The sequence below is a fragment of the Acanthopagrus latus genome, chromosome 22, assembly GCF_904848185.1.
Source record: "Acanthopagrus latus isolate v.2019 chromosome 22, fAcaLat1.1, whole genome shotgun sequence".
NCBI lineage: Eukaryota > Metazoa > Chordata > Actinopteri > Spariformes > Sparidae > Acanthopagrus > Acanthopagrus latus.
Genome location: NC_051060.1, coordinates 19492563 through 19507408, shown reverse-complemented (window position 1 = coordinate 19507408; position 14846 = coordinate 19492563). Strand labels below are relative to the sequence as shown.

General features: G+C 42.6%; 1 protein-coding gene across 3 annotated transcripts in view; it reads right to left on the bottom strand.

The window, feature by feature from the left end:
- Nucleotides 1-14846, bottom strand: part of LOC119012438 (A-kinase anchor protein 7-like) — a 47695-nt gene that overhangs the window by 5167 nt on the left and 27682 nt on the right. For 2 of the 3 annotated variants that reach the window (XM_037086268.1, XM_037086269.1), the window contains exon 10: nucleotides 4435-4470. The exons of the other annotated variant lie outside the window; for it this stretch is intronic. In XM_037086268.1, the coding sequence (XP_036942163.1) occupies nucleotides 4435-4470 (36 nt within the window). The remainder of the gene's footprint in view (nucleotides 1-4434; nucleotides 4471-14846) is intronic. 3 annotated transcript variants of the gene reach the window in all.

Here is a 14846-nt window from a genome sequence, read left to right as displayed (position 1 = left end):
AGACAGCCATAAAGCCGGTGAGAAAAAAATAAATAAAACAAGATGGAGAGACAGTCAATAATTCATGTAGAAAGACAGTTAGGCAGACGGGCTATAAGATGGACAGCTTGCACTAAGCCGTAATAGAAAATCACTGAACCATCCGCAGAGATCCATTCACCCAGAGATTACTGCAGCGGTTCAAAAACACACTGTAACCACCACAGCATTTGATTATCAAGGCCAAGAGTAAAATCCCCAGACTGATCTTCTATATCACACACTCCCACTGGGCCCACAGGTTTGTTTAGATTTGAAACCACAATAGTGCTCTATTATTTATTATAGAAAAATGCATATAGGCGGAGCGAGACAGTCAGTGAGGACGATTGATAGTCTGATTGTCTTTTGCATAATTTACAGTAGTTCTTTTCTAAACGCATGTGTGTAGTTACTGCCACCAGGGCTTTCTCAATCAAAGCAGTGGAAACAAGGCGTAGTGTGACAACGTTGTGATGTTGTGCAGGATAATGGCAGCTTCTGTCTTCATTGATGAAAAACCATCGTGACTTGGGTGAAAATGTACACGACGGGAGTAATGTTTTAAAGTTTTATTCATGTCATGTTCACCGACTTCCTCCCTCACTCTCTGACGTACCATGTGATGTTTAACCTTGACTAAAATGGATTTATCTGGGTTCAAACACTGAATCATCTGAGATGAGTCGTTTTTATTAATTTAACGTGGAAATGTAATACATTATATCTTTAACGTGCCCCTTTAAGATTTAACGAGAAGCAGTAATGTTTTCATGAGTGTGTCTGTGTTTTGATTATTCATGTCATGTATTACACAGTCCAGCCAATAGAATAGTTTGATACTCTTCCACTGATCCGCAGGACGGATTAACAAGCATGTAAACAAAGCTACGCACATAAACATGAACGGGTATAACGACACACAATGCATTTTGATGAGTGACACTGAACGCCACGGGACACCTTTTATACACAACGTGTCTCTATTGTCAAGTTAACTCTCATGTCAGCTTAACAAAAAGTGCACATCCAAGCCAAAAAAGGGGGCAGGTGCTGAAACAAAAAGACAACTCGCACACTGCAGGGCTCCAATATTCAAATCATTCAATGTGCCAAAGTAGTGACGCCTCGAGCAAATTTTGCTCTTCTTCAGCAGTGTGCGAGTTGTCTTTTCATTTAATTTCTTAAAACAGCTTCCCCGTATGTATTAAACACCAAAAGGTGCAGCTCAGCTTGGGTGTTTATTTATGTATCAAAGGAACACTTCACCCCTGCAGCAAAAATACACATTCGTCTTCTTACCTGTGGTGTTAATTATCCATTTAGCGTTTTGGTGAACACTGCAGAGTTTTGGATCAGCTGTAGAGATGTGTGCCTTCTCCTGAATGTACTGGAACTAGACAGCACTCGGCTTCACAGCAGTGTCTCTTTACAGAAATCATGACCCAGTTCCTCAAGATAATCAACAGAGCTTGTTTCATGTAAGAACTACAATTATTTTCTTTCTATCAAACAAATCACCGTGCAGTCGTAAGCGTGCATCTACCCGTGGAAGTCGTCAGATTATCTTGAGTAATTGGGTCATGTTTTCTGAAATGAGACTATGACGTTGATTTTTAATGCTTTTCTTTTTGTGCTCTACAAGCCGAGTGCTCTCCAGTTCCATGATGTTTGAGAGAAGGCAGACATCTATCTCTTCAACACTCGGCATCTTAACACCAAAACAATCTAGATGGATAAATGGCGCTACAGGTAAGAGGAGGAATAATGTGCATTTTGGATTTTGGAGAGAAGTGGTTTAATACTGGTAAAATGCAACTTGAAGCCACTACTGGGTATGAATATCCTCTGCAGAGATCCCTGGCGACCTGCTACATCAGTATCAAACACGGCTTATTGATTGCTGGTACATCCATGCTGGGGCCATTTTACTGCTCATACCCCTGTTTTATCCTCCAGTTGCTCTGGTAGGTTGAGATCTGCTATATGAGCAAAAGACCACATTGTTCAGCATTTCACCATCACATGCTTCATGTATCCATGACGTGTTATTTATGCCGAACATTCAGCCTGCTAACAGCCTGAAAAACAGCAACCAGACTTCGCCAGACCAGATGGCATATGTGCACTCCTCACTCATCCAATTATGACTGCACCATGTGTTCACATCAGCTTCACTTTGTTACTTTTGCCGAATTGATCTGAACCAAACATGATGTTCTGTTTTTCAACATCTACGTCATGTCTGATTGAGTTGTGCTTTCTGTGAAGCCGTGCTATTCGATTACCTGCAGCCTGTCTGTCAGTTTGAGTGACTCACACCTCTGACTGCCGTTCGATGAGGTATTTTTTTGCCCTCAGGACCGCAGTAGACTGAATTCCATTCCACATTTAGCTTCCTCAGTAAACGGTAAGAGGTGGGAGTATTTGGATCTCCGAGGATGTTGGCCAATTCTAATGAAGCGGAGTCAAGTGAAACCGGCGCCTCAGACACTATCACATAATTTCACAGTCTTTTAAATCATGGCCCCCATTTACACCTGGAATTAACATTTGTCTGGATACATTATCTGGATAAGGACACCCATTCCTTTGCAGATCTGGTATTAATCCTGCATTTACATTATCTCATTGTAATGGGGTCTTTACATACAGATGAGTTAAGTGGAGCTTGAGGGCTTGTCCCAGGTACAGGGAACCATGAGTGTCATTCATTCATAAACGTGTTGTTGCCAGGGAACACTTTCTCGCTACTCCATCCACTTAGCATTTCAGAATGATTTTCTTATCAAATGATAAATTCAGATGAAAACTGAAATTGCATCAGTGTCTGCTGAAGATGGAGTTTTGCAAACAAACAAGTGAAAAAAAAAGTCTCTGGAAGGTCCCGATTGTATTCAAGAGATGGTTTTTATATCCTTTTAAAAGCCAAAATCTTTACTGTAGCCACTAAAGGCATTTCATTTTTTTTAAAACAACAAGTCTCCTGCTGAGGATGCTATTTTGCTGTGAAGCATGACAACTAAACATCACCAAACTTTTCATCGGCATTGGGATTAGTAGACGATGATGGAATTTTTCATTTTTGGGTGAACTGTTTCTTTAAGCGGTCACACTGTCCAGATCGCTTTTACATCTGGCTGAGATACAATCACAATGCAGAGCCTGTCCACCTCCACATGTGGTCTGGTGGATCCCATTACACTCGGGTCATAATGTGCTCATAGTGGACCTACAGCACAGAACTGCAATAACATGCATGTTTATATAATCCTAATAGGATATCCAGATACAGGTTACATATTCACGCCAGGTGTAAATAGGCCCAAAAATGTGACTCGCCGATTTTACGGACTCTTCATGGTTTATGCACCAGTCTTCACAGGCATGCAGCCACTAGTCTCTATGATAGTTAAATACCAGTTGGGGACGTGGACCCAGCAGGAGCCTCTCACAATTTGCCAAAAAGACGGCAGACTGCATGCGGCTCATTATTTATGATTGGCTCCTGGTCTCTGTAACCAACCTGTGCAATCAGCTGGTGATCACACAGAATAAATTCCTTTTATCAAGGGAGCATGATATTTTTTTAATCTGCTCTTTGGTCGGTGGCAATTTCAAGGTCCACTTTTTGAAATATTTACAGCAAACGTCGGGATATATTCTGGTTAAATTGTGGTGTGGAGTCTCTTCATCTGTCTCTGTGAATGTTGTCAGGATAAATGTAGCTTTCCTTTCAAAATAAAACACACAGTAGTGAATGCATATTCTCTACGCTGCATACTAAACAGTCTGGGTGCAATGAACACATATTGCCTGAACCCTGTTTGCATGATTTACAGTCTAGATATGACAAGAAACCCTCTGAACCCTCAGCTATGAAGGACGCCCATAGAGACTGCCTTGCTCATGGAAACTGCAGTGTTGAAGTGTGATGATGTCCGGTGACAGGAAGCTATCAAACACAGGCAGCACGGATAATGGACAGTCTCCTTAATCACTTCCTATCCTGCTCAGACAAGATTGGATCATTTAGTCCTGACTGAATTTAACCTGATGAGGGATGTCAAATGAGCACTGACGAGAAACATGATCGTCTGAAAGGAAATGCTGTTGAGTAAAACATCAGTACAACGAAGAGCAAAAACTGATCGTTCATAATCCTGGAAATATAACTGATTACGTTAAATGCCCCAGGTGATCTCTGAAAGACAAATTATGTGTCATTTTGTAATCAATATAATCAGAGTAACCCAGTGGTGGCCGAATGGTAATTACTAATGATTACGCATAAGATTGTTCTGAAGGATTACATCACAATTACAGCACAGTTTTTAGCGTGTGATCAGATGTAGATCAGGTTTTAAATGAACCTTCCTGACTTTGATTGTAAACATATGAGGAGGAAACACATACTTGAGCGTTTGGCATGGAGTGGGTTCTGAACCAAATCTGCAACACAAGCACAAACAAATATTAAATGAAGACACACATTTAAAAAAAGAAAAAGGAAAAGAAAACAAGAGATATTTCGCCGTCTCGTGGACTTCACACACTCCCGGAGTGGTACAGTACATAAAAGCCTCTTTGTCTGTGAACACAAGGGAGACACTTCTGGTGCCAGCCAGCAGTGATTTTAAAGATTAGGTTTGGACCTTTGGGCTGCATGAGGACTAAAGTGGATGCACAAATATTCTGAAGAAAAATGCAAGTTATCCAAATTCACTGACTGCAGAGTCGGGCTGCTTTTGGCAACATGACAGCGTAAAAACAGGGCCCAGGTGTGCACTTGGCCGAGATCGCCTGACAACATAATCTATTACACGAATCTGTAAAAATAACAACGAACTAATGTCTGAGTGTGTTCCAGATCTGAAAAATGGACTGTTGGATGATTTTAAAATGGGAAGATTAACAACATATGAGGACTAAATCCCTCATCGCGTCTCCTCTGCGTTCCTGCTGCCATTGTGAGACAATCCGGAGAACATTAGCTTGTGATTCTGACCTGATGTAAACATACCCCGGCGCTGTCTGTGTCTTTTAAATAGGTGTGTGAGGAAGAGTTTTTATCTGCCTACTCTTTCAAATTAAAAGGCCTTTATAACAGCAGTAAAGCTGCCCTCTGCCCCGGGTACACACACACACACACACACACACACACACACACACACACACACACAGATAAGCCTCTCGCTCTGCGTAGAGACTGATTCCAAAGGCTGACAGACACGAGGATATCTCTCTGTAAACTTATCTCAGCCTCACACACACACACACACACACACACACACACGTTCAGCAAGGTCTCACACACACTTTCACACACATAATAGCAATGGCAATCATTTTTTAAAGCTTGAATCTCTCCCTATATGTCTTTACTTTTCCGAACCACTCACTCTCTCACTCTTTCTACTCCACTCTACTTTTTCTTGCTGGCAGGGTTGTCATGGTGACAGGACAAGGACCAGACAGGCACTTCAACTTTTAACAACACAGGAGGTTGTACCGACTTCCATCGTCCTCTCTGTTTTGGCAGGCCTCACTACCTCTCATCTCCAAGTGTCCTCTTCTCTCTCACATCTGTCTGACTTTCTTCTCTCCTGGCTCAGCCTTTTTGTCTTCGTCTCTGCATCTGTCTTCTTTGCAGCACTGACACTCTCTCTCTTTTTCAGGCTCATTCTCTCCCCCCTTTTCCCCAAAACATCCCTTTTTGATGTCTCCCTTGGCGCGCTGACATCATTTTGCGTCTAAAAGCTGTAAAACATAAGTAAAAGGAAACGCAGAAACCGGCAGAACAAATGTTGAGAGCAGGCCGGAATCCCTCAGCATTAAAATTTATGAGCAGTTGGGAGATTTCGATGACAGACAAAAACGAGAATTAAAAGTTGCAGAGCTATGACATGGACTCACTTCTTCGGTATGTTTTTACACTAAACTCGGTGTCTGCCTCTTGCACTGCAATGTTTATTCATATAAAGTCAGAATAAGACTCTTAGCCCATACGGTGGAAACCAAGCCAATTAGTTGATTATGGTTAAACCTATTTTTTTGGTCTTTTAAGTCACTGGGTTAAACCTGTGGTGGAAATGAGATTAGAAAAGCATATGCTGTCCTCTGTCCAATAGCAATACGTGTACCATGCCAGGCAGATTTCATTGCTGTCTTTCTTATTTCCTTGATTAATCATTTAAATGTCTGAGTTTCTAACTTCAGTAGAATACGGTGAAAAACATCAATGCATGTTTGATACCACTGGAAAAAAAACCCTTACATAATACTGAGGGCATAAAACATGTGATTTTTATAAAGGAAATATATAACAAGTAGGGGCAGACAGATCATCAGCCCTGGCAGATTACCGGGATAATATTCATCATTTCTTCAATTATAGGTATCGAATGTTCAGTGCGATTGCAGATAAAATAAATTAATTTTAAAATGTGTGCGAGCTAGAGCTAGCAGCCATTGGCAGTTACTCTTGGTGATATGCTGCCCCATTTGTTTGAGTATGAATTCAGCAGGTGGTCCATTCTTACGTATTGGACTTTAAAAAACTTGAACCCACACATGGCGATAAATCAGTCCAGTGAGAACTGCTCACCAGGCCAAAAAGCTTTCTAGCTTGCGGGTCTACTTCCTGGTTATGTGGCCCAGTGAATACGCACAGTAGATTTTCTCCCGCTGGCCACAATTTCCTGCTCAGCCTACAGACTTTCCGTTTTGATGCCGTCACACGGATGCCTTCGAACCGCACGAGAATTTTCCACTGCTATACAACGAGTGACCGCTTGGCAATACTGGCAACAATCATGATGCGAGCATGTCAGTACACCTTGTCCAAATATTTGCGTTTTCATTGTGAACCCTTTAACATTTCGCAGAAGGCACCGGAGCTGTAACCTTGGCGGCAAACCTGTAATTTTCTCCCTCCACTTTATTCCTTGTCTTTTATCTCTAATGTGTCCAGGACCAGAAAGGTTGTTGCTGTACAGACGCCGTGTTTGGGATTATGACTGTACTGTCAGCGAGCTGCGAGCCTGCACGATGTCAAGTGACAACTACTGTGCATCTGCTTTGTTTTTACTTCACTCCCAGCGTCATCGCTCCGCTCTGCTTCACTTGACTCTGCTCTCTCTGCCGGGACGCTGCTCGGCTGTGATTTATTCGGTGCCGTGTAGGAACCTTTTAACACTGTTACTTCAAACTCCCTTACACACTTATTTATCTAGCAACTCCTTCCCCCCTCAGATAACTAATAGAGCCCCACTTCCTGGTTGGATCTGTGCTGACATTTTGCTGAAGTCTGCCAAAATTTTTAGTCAGCCGCTTTCAATACTTTCCACGATGGAGAGAGCACTTTATTATATTCTGTTTCAGCCGCTGCCCATTCACGATCTGCAAGCAGTACCAGGAGGAACCATAATAATCCCATTAAAGACCTGAATCAAATTCGCTTGATACAGCAGCCTAACTGATTATGTTTACATCCAGGCTAATAATCTGCTGCTATAACTAATTTCTTCTTCAAATGAGCTGATTTTCTGAAAGCTCTAGTAGGGGTTCAGGCAGAAAATTAACTTGGAAAATGATTGCTGCATAGCTGGTAGGAGGAAAAAGGATAAAGGATTAGAGAGAGCAATGGGCTGATGAAGAAGAGGAGGAAGAGGAGGAAGAGGAGGAGGCAAGGCTGGTCAAAAAGGGGTAGAAAGAGGAGGAGGGAGACTCCATTGGGCCATGTGATGCAAGGAAGAAGAGGGCGTATTTTTGCTCAACACGAAGACTTCCTAAATGGCGGCTGGAAGCAGAAAAATGAGAAGGAATGTGAAAAAATAAGGGAGAGGGTGCACATGAGGACGGAGGAGGTGGAGGAGGAGGGTTGAGGAAGAACAGACCCTTAAAGATGAGGACAGTAGGGGTACAGCTGGGAGGCAAACTGATGGTGGAGCAGTTTCCTGAGGAAATGCCAGAGAGTCTCTCAGACTAGAGATACTTTACTGACTGCAGCTCTGCTCAACACATTGGTATTCAGACTGTATATCTAACATCCAGGCAACAGACGCACTAAGATAAGATGTTATGAATTAACCTTACGCAACTAAAGATGTACAACCCTGAACTGAACAATGGCTGACTGACCTACAGTGCTCACTGCCCTCCTCAAATAGTCTTTGAGCAGGGCACTAAAGCCGTAACTGCACCAAACACTCATGCATCTTAAATATGACAGAAAAAAAAAACACTCCTACAGGAGGAGCTCAATTCTGAAGGCCCATAATGAACCTGTCATCGTAAAACATTTCCTGAATTGTGACCCATTTTCCTGCATTTGTTGAATCCAACAACACAGGACAATAATTGCATTCCTGGCGATCTCTGCCTGTGGAGGAACAATGGGGTGCCGGTGCTCACGAGTGTGCAAGTCTGTTCCCCCCTCCACCAGAGCGCTGATGGACAATTTCATGGCTGATGAATTTCTCCATTGCAGGACGATGAACACCATCAAGGCTCTATTCACACACTCACGCCTTCAAAATGATACTACAAGGGTGACGATGACTTAAGGAGGGACTGACTGGCTGGACGTGAAGCAGCTTAAGAGGGTGATGTGTGACCTGATAGCATGCCTTAATACAGTACTGACAGAGATACAACACACTCACTGATTTGGCAATAATGTAAACTGCTGATTGAATGAGTTAATCTTTGACCTGAACATAATGACACCCACGAAAGACGAGCACAAAAACATAACACACCTGAAGACTAACACACTCATAACAAAGTAACAGATATATTTATGACTTTTTCATTTTTTTGTCTTTCTTTGTCTTGTTCCATATTTAACTATTATTCCAACACCTCTTCCCTCTGTTCTTGACTCATGAGATGATGTAACAAGTGAATTTTCCCAGTGAGGGATCAAGAAAGTCTCATCTAATTTGTTGACTTTAAGGTGATTTCAGAAAAAGAGTAAATGATAGTGCAGTCTGATTATCCCAATGTCCAATTGTACAATGACATGCAAAGTACAAGATATGTCTACAGCTGTGCTAGCTGCTCTGTGAAGCTGTACAAAGCCATGCTAACATAGCACGCTAAAGTAGCATGCTAAGGTGCTTGCAATGCCAATTATAACATGCTGATGTTTAGCAGGTATGTTTGGTGGAATATTTACCATTTTCACAAAATCAATCTGATTCATCCTCTGGGGACCACGAGTGTCTATACAAAATTTCACTGCTAGCCATTTCAAAAGCTGTTGAGATACTTCAGTCTGGACGAAAGTGGTGGATAGACTGACCAACATTTCTAAATAACCAAGCTGTTAGAACCTGTAAAATAATTCAAAAACTGTTGCTCAGGATCTCATATAGTTTTTCTTAGAGGTCTGAACGTGGATGCGGACATTAAAGCTGTGCAGCTGGACCGGTGTGTCGCCTGTGAACGCTGACTTGACGGCTGATCAAATAAACAGCCCCGCCTTTCTGGTGTGAAGGGACAATGTGTTAAAATGAAAACAAGCACACACACTGCACATATGCTTTGATTTGACATCTTGTGGTCCTCCAGCCTGGTTTCCACAGCACTTTAAGGATCACAACCTACAAAACCTTACAACCTCGCAGAGCCATAACGAGGCATGACTCTGCTCTCTCGGCTCAACACAGCCCCACTGTGACTAAAAGTGATATGCTGTGGTTTTGTAATCAGAGAATCAAAAGCAACACAAGGAGTCACATGCCTCTTCCTCTTAGCGTCGCCCCTGTGTCCGCGCCTGATCCTAGGCACCAAACTGGCCTATCGTTATTATCTAAACACATAAATTCAACCTACTGCAGCTGTATTGTGCACACTGGCTGTGTCTGGCCTCATTCTGAAACACGTCTAGCAGAGACGCTGGGCAGTGGTCCAGTCAGACCTTGGCACTATCAATCAGCGGGGAGACAAAGCACAGAGGGAGCGAGCTTATTGATTGCACCCTGAAAAAGCAGACAAAGATATTTTTCATTTGTCTTCACTTAATAAAATCTTAGTCCCTCATTCCTCCCTGGCTAAGCGTCAGGGTATGTGTGGCATGATTCATCCCCCCCCCCCAAAAAAAGGTCGGTCAGTATTCAGGTTTGGCGTTTTCTGCTTAGTGACCCGAGCTCGCTGAGCTGTGGTCGGCTGTCAGACCAACACTTGTGCAAACGCAGACCTCTGGAATCTCAGAGCGTGAACAAAGAACAGGAACATTTCAGTGTTTGTACATTTCTTATGGAAAGGAGAGCGCATGGTAATGCGACAAGAAAGAATTAAGCCAGAGAGGAGGCACCGGAATGAAAGAGGAGAACTTGGCAGGGAGGAATGAATGGGAGAGAGAAAAAAGGATGAATTAAGCAGTGCTGCATGCATCTCTTCCCCTCGCCCTGCTCCCTCCTCGTCGTCGCCTCCTCCTCTTCCTCCTCCCTGTTCCGTTCTCATCTTTCTCCCCCTCTTCCTCACATGTGGTCGCTGCTGTCTTTGCCAGCACTCCATTGTGCACCGCTCTCTCTCTCTCCCTCTGTGTGTTTTAGAGCCTCTCACGAAACACCAACAGAATTTTTTTTAACCATTTTCCATTTTGTGACGCGACAGTTGCGCAAACCCTGACAGCTGAAAAAGGAAACCATCCTTCTCGCCTGACGAAGGTCACCGCTGTTGTGTTGCTGCGTTGTCAATGCAGGTGAGAAGCTCAGGCAGTGGTGAACCAGAGGGCGAGCTACCTTTCATTCAGGCTTATTCCCCCCCGCAGGCTGTGTCACTCTGTCAGGGGCAAAGCTGACTTTATCTGACTGTTATTAGGAAGGGGGGGAAATACACCATGATAAGGGAGATATGCAGATAAAGGTTAAGCACGAACCAGTGGTGTGAAAAGGAGTGGTGCTGTTCGCTTACATGCATTTAAGGAAAGGGCACACCATCCATGCACAGACTGATAACTACTTCAGAATTAAAATGTGCTCCGTGGACTGTGAACCTGCTCACTGAGAAAATATGAGGCGTGTTCAACAATAAATGAGGTGGCATAAACAATAAAGACCTCTCAAAGGGGAGCAGAGGGGGAGCAAGAAGAGAAAACTGCTCATTACAAAACAGTTTAATGACTCGACTGTCTGAGCACCTTCACGATGGAACAGAATAATTATGATGTATTAGCTATATTTTTTTTCTGATAGTTGGCAGGAAATCTCAGGAAGCGCTCGGATTTCAATTCGATTGGGTGGAAGCTGATTCGACTTTAATGGTGATCACACCCTCGCGTGGGAATTTATAAAGCACTTTATGTCCTTCCAGATAACTTAAGCCGTTAGGAGACAATTCTGGGATGAAATATTGAGCCAATAAACAGTAAATCAATTCAAATAGCAGCCATTTTTTAAACAGATGTTACAGCTGTGTAGTCACACAAAAGTGCAAATATTCTTTGGTTTTGGCTTCTCAAATGTGTGGATCTGCTGCTCTGATGTGATTCATATTATCATCATAATGGGGATATCTTTGGATTTCTGGTAAAGACAACAGTTACCAAAAGGTTTCGGCACATGGACACATAAACTCCCTGCTACAGCTGATGTTAGCAGCCAGCCAAACTTTTAATGAGGCATCGACATCTTCAGGTAAATAATTAGCTAGTTGTCTTTGGTGATAACGGGACATTTTTCACTATCTTGGTTCACGCTAGCTTAGCATTTTGACTACGGTTTGCTGAGATACGCCCAGTGGCAGAGAGTAAAGCACTAAAAAAAACAAGGGAATGTTGTGTTCTGGTAAAGAATTCCAAGTTCCTACATTTTATATGTAAAGGCATAAATTGTAATCAAGAATTTCATATTTTCAATACTTGAAATAAAGTCTCAAACCCGCAAGTCTTAAAATATCAATTTCATAAAAATAAAATCATTCGGTGGATCTTTGCATATCGAGCTCCTGTTGGTGTGTGACAGTGTGTTTTTTCACCGGCAGTGTCTGCAAACACCACGGTGTGACACCTTGTCATATTGGTCATGGTTGAATTCTCACACAGACTCACACACACACACACACACAGACACACAAACACACACACGTGTCCCACTGCGCTCACGAGGGGGACTCATCACATCACAGGGGCAGCATCTGACCTACACACACTCCCCCTCTTTGTCCGCCTCCCTTCCCCTCTCCTCGGCTCCCCCCTTTGTCTCAATATCAAATTTTCTCTTTAAGCCCCATTCTTTCCTTTTCTCCTCGTTAGTCTTCATTCCCTGCATCACGCTTTCCCCCCTTTTCTCCCTCCATCTCTCTCCCAGCTCAGAAGTAGGGCACAGTGGCTCGACTGTTTATAGCGATGCAGCTGCAAGCGGGGTGAGAGAGAGCGAGAGCGAGAGAGGGACACATGGGGGAAAACACAGGAGGGAGGAAGAAACACAGGGAGGAGCAGGAAGAGAGCGTCTACAGTCACTTCAATATTTCTTTGCCGGTGCAGTGCTGCACATCACCTTTGTTCCAGAATTGCCATTTCAGCCAGTGTCAAAGTCTGCATTTATGACGGCAAGATAGAAAAGATGTGATATACAACAAAAAACAACCTGTACGGGCCACAAATCATTAGCTTATTTTATTACCTGGTATCTCTGTTTAATCATTAATCCGACCCACAGGTTAGCAGCAGTGATAATACGATGATATTTCACATTTCTACCTTTAACTGATTAGAAAACTACACAAGTTTAGTTTGCTGGTTTCGTGGCCGTTGCAGTAGTTGGAATGTTCTTAAATACTATCAATTTCAATGTCTTGCACTAGAATGGAAACTGTGACAAACAAGTGACTAATCCAATTTACTCCTTCAGACACTACAGGGAGAACTCTGAAGCCCAATCTGTATCGACTGAAGCCTTCCTTCTCCCTACAGCTAATCTATATCACACTCCTTAAAACAGCAGCAGCAGCAGCAGCCGACACGTCAGCCTGATACCACGATAATAGGATCAGTGGCTCGTAATTAACATCCTTAAATTGTTTGAACTTACACTTCTGGATGCCAGCACAATTAATCATCTTCTCTAAAAGAGATTGTGTATCTTTTTTACGATAATATCAGAGTTGTAACCAAGTAATAACAGAGTAGGAAGAATAGTTTCCACTCCGTCAACGTGCGCTACCACCAAACTGAATTGGAAGTCCACCCAAAACCCAAATTAACCCTTCAGTACGGCTTCTACGGAACAATGAGAGAGAAATCGCTGCTTAAAGCTGTAATCAAACCACAAGCTGCATCGGTAATTATCCTCTAGAGCTCATTTCATCTGGTATGAGCTGAGGCAGAGCAGCCAGTTTTCTTTGTGGAGAATTTGTGCCTTCAATTTCATAATTTATGCATCTATCCTAATCGCCCTTTAACCGACCACTTATGTTGTGTAACGAAAACGCGTTAGACGGGCATAAAACAACAGTCATCTGGAGAAAAGGTTGCGGGTTGTGGAGATGTGGAGGAGTCTGGCTGATCTGCGCCACATGGTCGTGTATAAAAAGGAATGTGGTGAGAAAATCCACAAGGAGCTGTTTGCAAGTCATTACGAAATCCCTCTACACCTAAAAATGTGTTTCGCTAATTGCCGTTTCCCTTGAATGCGTGAGCTTCACTGTGCTGAATGATTTACACGCACCAGAAGACTGTTTCTTTTTTTTAAAACTTTCATCTGTTGAAGGCGGAAAGTTTCTTCCAGCTCACTTTAAATCTGAGGTTACGAGGTGTTGGTGTGAGCAGGATTTTTACTGACACCACAGCTACTAAGTAGTATAATGGATTAAAATCAAACATTTTTGTAAGAAAATTAAAGCATATATTACAACTGAAAGCATTTTTTAAGATGTTTGTCCTGAAGGGGGATCTTACATGGCAGGAACTAATGGAGCAAGTCCTACACGCATGTAACAAGTATGCCAAAAAGTAATGACTGCAAATAAAAAAAATACTACATTATCATACTAGTAATCAGCAGAGACACTTACACTGCATCAACATGCAAAAAAAAAAAAAAAAGTAAACATTACTTTGCAGCATGCTTTGTTTTGTTCGAGCGCTGATGGAGTTTCTGACCACTGGTGGCGCTATGGAGTGACATTTTTGTGAGTTTGTTATGATGTTTATTGCGCACACAAGAAGGTGTGTGTGTGTGTATATTCGCACGTCACAACCTGCCACAGGTTTCACGCCACTATGCCGATAAACGGTTGGCGCCAGTAACGCGCAAAAGACTGAGTGCCAAAAATCTGCAATATGTGATAACATTGTTGACTGCTGCAATAAAGAAATGGACTTGTGATAAACAAATAGTGAAGTTCCCATATTAGCTCTCCTCTCTGTCTCCTCCCTTGTGATCCAGTTGTCTCTGTACAATTATATTTATATTAACAAACTCTAGGTATATGACAATTATCTGGTGAATTAGTGTGTATTCAGATGTGTTTTGTCTTGCTTTGCTTTCTTCTGTTTCTTCCATCTATGATTCAATCAATATTTTTCCCTCTGCTAATGATTTCTGACGTGTTGTAACAAGTGGATTTCCCCGCTAAGGCATCAATAAAGCCTTATCATCATTATCAACCATCCTTATGTCATCCTTCTCACCATCAGGCTAGCTAACCGTGCAGTCAGTGAGGTTAGTTGACGTCTAGCTAGCGCTTCATTTGACTGGCTGAATGGTGTGAATGCACAGCCCCCCCATCTATCCAGGGATCTTTTTCTGATGGGTCAAAGTTTTGTGTGAATGAATCAAATCTCAGGAGGTCTTTTTCAATGCATTACTCGCAAATGT